The sequence below is a fragment of the Myotis davidii genome, unplaced genomic scaffold, assembly GCF_000327345.1.
Source record: "Myotis davidii unplaced genomic scaffold, ASM32734v1 scaffold478, whole genome shotgun sequence".
NCBI lineage: Eukaryota > Metazoa > Chordata > Mammalia > Chiroptera > Vespertilionidae > Myotis > Myotis davidii.
This window is the reverse complement of record NW_006289570.1, coordinates 4,464,863-4,469,230: the sequence shown is the minus strand read 5'-3', so window position 1 is coordinate 4,469,230 and position 4,368 is coordinate 4,464,863. Positions and strand designations below refer to the sequence as shown.

General features: G+C 58.5%; 1 protein-coding gene across 2 annotated transcripts in view; it reads left to right on the top strand.

Moving 5' to 3' along the window:
- Positions 1-162: 162 nt before the first annotated feature.
- Positions 163-4,368, top strand: part of LOC102751325 (SEC14-like protein 3) — a 9,205-nt gene continuing 4,999 nt past the window's right edge. Inside the window, exons 1-5 of one of the 2 annotated variants that reach the window (XM_006762081.2) lie at positions 164-408; positions 2,014-2,089; positions 2,344-2,387; positions 2,508-2,567; positions 3,492-3,680. In XM_006762081.2, the coding sequence (XP_006762144.1) occupies positions 355-408; positions 2,014-2,089; positions 2,344-2,387; positions 2,508-2,567; positions 3,492-3,680 (423 nt within the window). In that variant the 5' untranslated portion in view covers positions 164-354. Of the gene's footprint in view, positions 409-2,013; positions 2,090-2,343; positions 2,388-2,507; positions 2,568-3,491; positions 3,681-4,368 lie in introns of both variants that reach the window. The other variant, XM_015562892.1, reaches the window with a different exon arrangement.

The following is a 4,368-nucleotide window of genomic DNA, read 5'->3' as shown; positions in this document are numbered from 1 at the left end:
CCCCCACCCCCCAAGCCCCTATTCTATAAATGAGGCAGTGACCCTAAGATGTCATCGTAAAAGGGAGGCCTCTAGCCCGGCCGGTGGGGCTCAGCAGATTGAGCATGGCCTGTAGGGCCCAGCCTTGGTTCCCTCCCAGCCTCCGTGCCTGCCTGCCCCTCAGACCTGGCCCAGGGCCAAACACGGGACCTCACTTAATCCCAATTACGTAAGGTGGCACTCGACAGTTGTCCGGGGAGGAGGTGCCTGGAGCCACACCCAGCAAAGGGGCAAAAGGCTCAGCTGGCTCGGGGCTCCAGACCAGGCTTGGCCGCTGCCTACAGCAGTCCCTCCTCCTCCAGCTCGCCCAGCACCATGAGCGGCCGCGTCGGAGACCTGAGCCCCAAGCAGGCAGAGACCCTGGCCAAGGTGAGAGTCCCTCGCCTGCAGCCCCAGGGAGAAGGGCTGGGGGGCAGAGGAGGGGTGGGGGCTGCCGCCCTGCCTTACTCTGTTGGCTCAGCATGTCCTTGACATTGTGTCTCTGCCGTCACCTCCCAGGGTCAGGTCCCACCATGAACTCAGCCCTTTCCGGGGAAGGGGTTGAGGGACCAGCACCACGTCCGGTCAGTAGTGGGGGGACCAGCTCAAGCCTGACCTCTTCTCGTTCAGGAGCCAGACCCAGAGCTATCTCTGAAAGCCGCCCCCTTCCCCACCCTCCCAGGCCCCTCAGGTGGGAGCTGAAGGGTGCTGGTGGTGCCCTCCTACGGTTCCCACCCCTCCCAGGACCCTGAGAGGTGACCGGTGTGTGAGAACCAGGGAGACAGAGCAGGGGGGAAGGAGGGTACATGATCCTTAACCATGGTTTGGTAGAAGACGGGACTTTTTAGAAAGGCAGGAGAGCTCTAGCCGGTTTGGCTCAGTGGACAGAGCATTGGCCTTTGAACTGAAGGGTCCCAGGTTCGATTCCAGTCAAGGGCACATACCTCAGTTGCAGGTTCAATCCTTGCATGGGAGGCAACCAATCAACGTATCTCTCTCTGCCTCTCCCTTCCACTCTCTCTAAAAAAAAATCAATGGAAATATATCCTCTGGAGAGGATTCACAAACAAACAGCAACAAAAAGGCAGGAGCCTGGGTGGGCTGTCACACAGAAGGAATGAAGAGTACAGGAGTCTGTCCTTATCCACCACATCGCTTTCCACGTTTTCAGTTACCCGCTGTCAACCCCTTGTGGTCAGTGTGCTCCCACAGCCAACCTCCTGTGGCCAGCCAACCTCCCGTGGTTCCTTCCCCACCCCCCCTCCTCCTTCGAGACAGCCCCTATCAGCCCCCATCACCAGCCAGGCCTAGTGATCCCACCTGTGCACGAATTCGTGCACCAGACCTCTAGTATTGTTATAATTGTTCTGTTTTCATATTAGTTATTGTTGGTAGTCTCTTACTGTGCCTAATTTATAAATTACACTTTATCATAGGTATGTATGAATAGGAAAAAAACATAGCATATATAGCGCTTAGTACTCTCTGTATCTTCGGTATCCACTGAGGGTCTTAGAACGTATCCCCCGTGGATAAGGGGCGACTGCTGAATATCCATACTCCAGTCCACTTACCCACTCATGTATCCTTTCTTCCACCCATCGTCCCAGCCCACCACCCATTTGTCCATCCCTCCTTCCATCCATTCACCCACCAATCTCTCCTTCCTCCTACTCACCCACCCACCTCTCCTTTTCTCCACCCACGCATTCACTGATTTCTCCTTCCTTTTTCCCATTCACCCACCCACTCTCCATCCATCCATCCTTCTTTCTACCCATTTACCCACCCATAAAGCCTTCCTTCCGTTCACTTACCCATCCATCCAACCACCCATCCAATGATCTATGTCCCTTCCACTCCTCTGCCCGCCCACCCGTCCGTCATCGTGGGCCGGAAGCACGCGGAAGAGACGGGTTGAGGAAAACAATTGCTGAGTCTGGGGGGGCCCAGGCTCAGCATGAAAACCACCTTAATCCGCTTCTCCCTTCCCAGTTCCGAGAGAACGTCCAGGACGTGTTGCCTGCCCTGCCCAACCCTGATGACCATTTCCTTCTGCGCTGGCTCCGAGGTGAGGGCAGAGGCGGGAAAGTGCGAGGTGAGGGGGCGGCAAGAGAGTGCTGGTCCCAGAGGCCCCAGGACGGTGCACGGCCCTCAGGCTCCAAGCACACCCCCTTGCTCCACACGTCCAGGTTCAGGAGAGGGCAGCGGGCAGGGGAGAAGGTCCCACCCAGGGCCCTCCGCAGCTCCCCCTGGCCAGGACCAGGACCAGGCCCCTGCCGGACGGTCTTTTCCCCACTCACTCCTTCCTCCATCTCCCCACAGCTCGGAACTTCAACCTGGAGAAAGCAGAGGCCATGCTCCGCAAGGTGGGACCCACGGCCTCCGCTGGGCATTTGGGGAGGGGCTTCGTGGGAGGCCACGCATGCCTCTGGCCCCTGCTGCCCCTCCCGGGGTGCTGGGAACCTGACCACTGCTCTCCCTTTCAGCACATGGAGTTCCGGAAGGCCATGGACATTGACCACATCCTCGACTGGCAGCCTCCAGAGGTGAGCTGGCACCTCCTCTCACACCCCAATCTTTCCCAAACATACTGTGAAGCTGCCTTGGGGGTCACTGGGGACGTGAGTGAAGGGCGGGGAGCCCAAGGAGCCTGTGGAACCTCCTGGGCCTGTAGGTACCTCTCCTGGGTGCTTATGAGGTCCAGGCCTGGGGGTCAAGCCTTTACCTGCGTGAGTTCATCGGATCATCACAACTCTATGGGGGGCGGTCCTATTGTCCCATTTGACAGATGAGCACACTGAGGCCCAGCCAAGATTAAGCAGCTTACCCAAAGGCCCACCACCCCGAGGTGGGGCTGGGATTTGAGCTCAGGCCTGTGAGTCCCTGGACCACCACAGTGAGCCTGTGCCCCTGCGCCCTCACCCCTGGGGCCTCGCTCAGAGCCTCCTGTCGGGGTGGGAAGGACAGTGAGCTCCCCAAGGCATCGGGAGGACAGCCCCGCCGCTGACATCCTAGTAAAGCAATGGCCATAGCTTCCTGGATGGAGTAGGAGCTCTAGACCAGCCGCCGCGCTTTGCCGGCATGATCTTGGGGACTGTCCCCAACAGTCCCACGAGGGAGGAACTACCCAAACCATTTGGCAGCAGAGGAGGCAGAATGGTGCTCAGGGGGGAGAGGGGGGAACCACTTGCTCAGGGATGCACAGCAGGGCAGCAGCGGTGTCTGTATTTGAAGCAGGTCGGTTGACCTTCAGGATCCATGTTTCCCATGACGCGTCCCTCCATGTAAGGGACGTGGGAGATGTCAGGGGCAGAACTAAGGAGCCCGAGGCCTCGGGCCAGACCCTCCCCTGCAGGCCCTCGGTTTTCTCACCTGGACAGAAGGCTTGGAGCACACAGGGCCCCCTAGCCTGGGGGGCCCCGGGGAGGTGTATCATGCCACGTTCCGTGTATCTCTCCGTGTGACCCCAGGTGGTCCAGAAATACATGCCCGGGGGCTTGTGTGGCTATGACCGTGACGGCTGCCCCGTGTGGTATGACATCGCCGGGCCTCTGGACCCCAAAGGCCTGCTCTTCTCAGTCACCAAGCAGGACCTGCTCAAGGCCAAGATGAGGGACCGTGAGCGCATCCTGCAACAGTGCGAGCTGCAGACGGAGCGGGTGAGGCCTGGGCTGAGCGGGGCGGGCAGCTGGGGCGGGGGAGGCTGCCAGGGCGCACGGTCCCAGGAGTAGCACCCACCTGTTCTACCATTATGGTCAGAGGGCTCTGGGGCCAAACCCCAGCTCTGCTACCTCCCAGCTGTGCAGCCTCGAGTAGTCACTTCACCTCTTGGGTCGGTTTCCTCACCTAGAAAACGGTTCATCATAGATAACGGTTGCAAAGATTCGGTGAGATAATGCAAGTAGACGGCCTCGCACACAGGGCCTAACGTCTTTCTCAACCACGCCGGTTATTGCTACTCCTGCTGACTCGTGGCCGCTGCTGTTTCAGGGATCTGGATCAGACTACCCCCAGCACACGCCCCTGCCTGCCACGCTTCCCCTGGCTCTCTCCTATCTGAGCTTCAGGTCTCAACCTTAGATGTCACCTTCTCTGAGGCCCTCGTCTGGGCTAACGTGTGTCCCACCCCAGCACGCATCTCAGGACCATGATGACCTGGTGGCTTGTCCATCTCCCCAACGAGACTGTGAACTCTTTGAAGACAACAGTGAGGGTTATTGAGCATTTTGTGTTAGGCTCTCAGCATCTGGCACACAATAGGTGCTCAGTAAATATCATCTGGACAAATGGAGGAATGAATGAATGAATGAATGAATGGCAGTATGAATGGATGAGTGGATGGGTCAG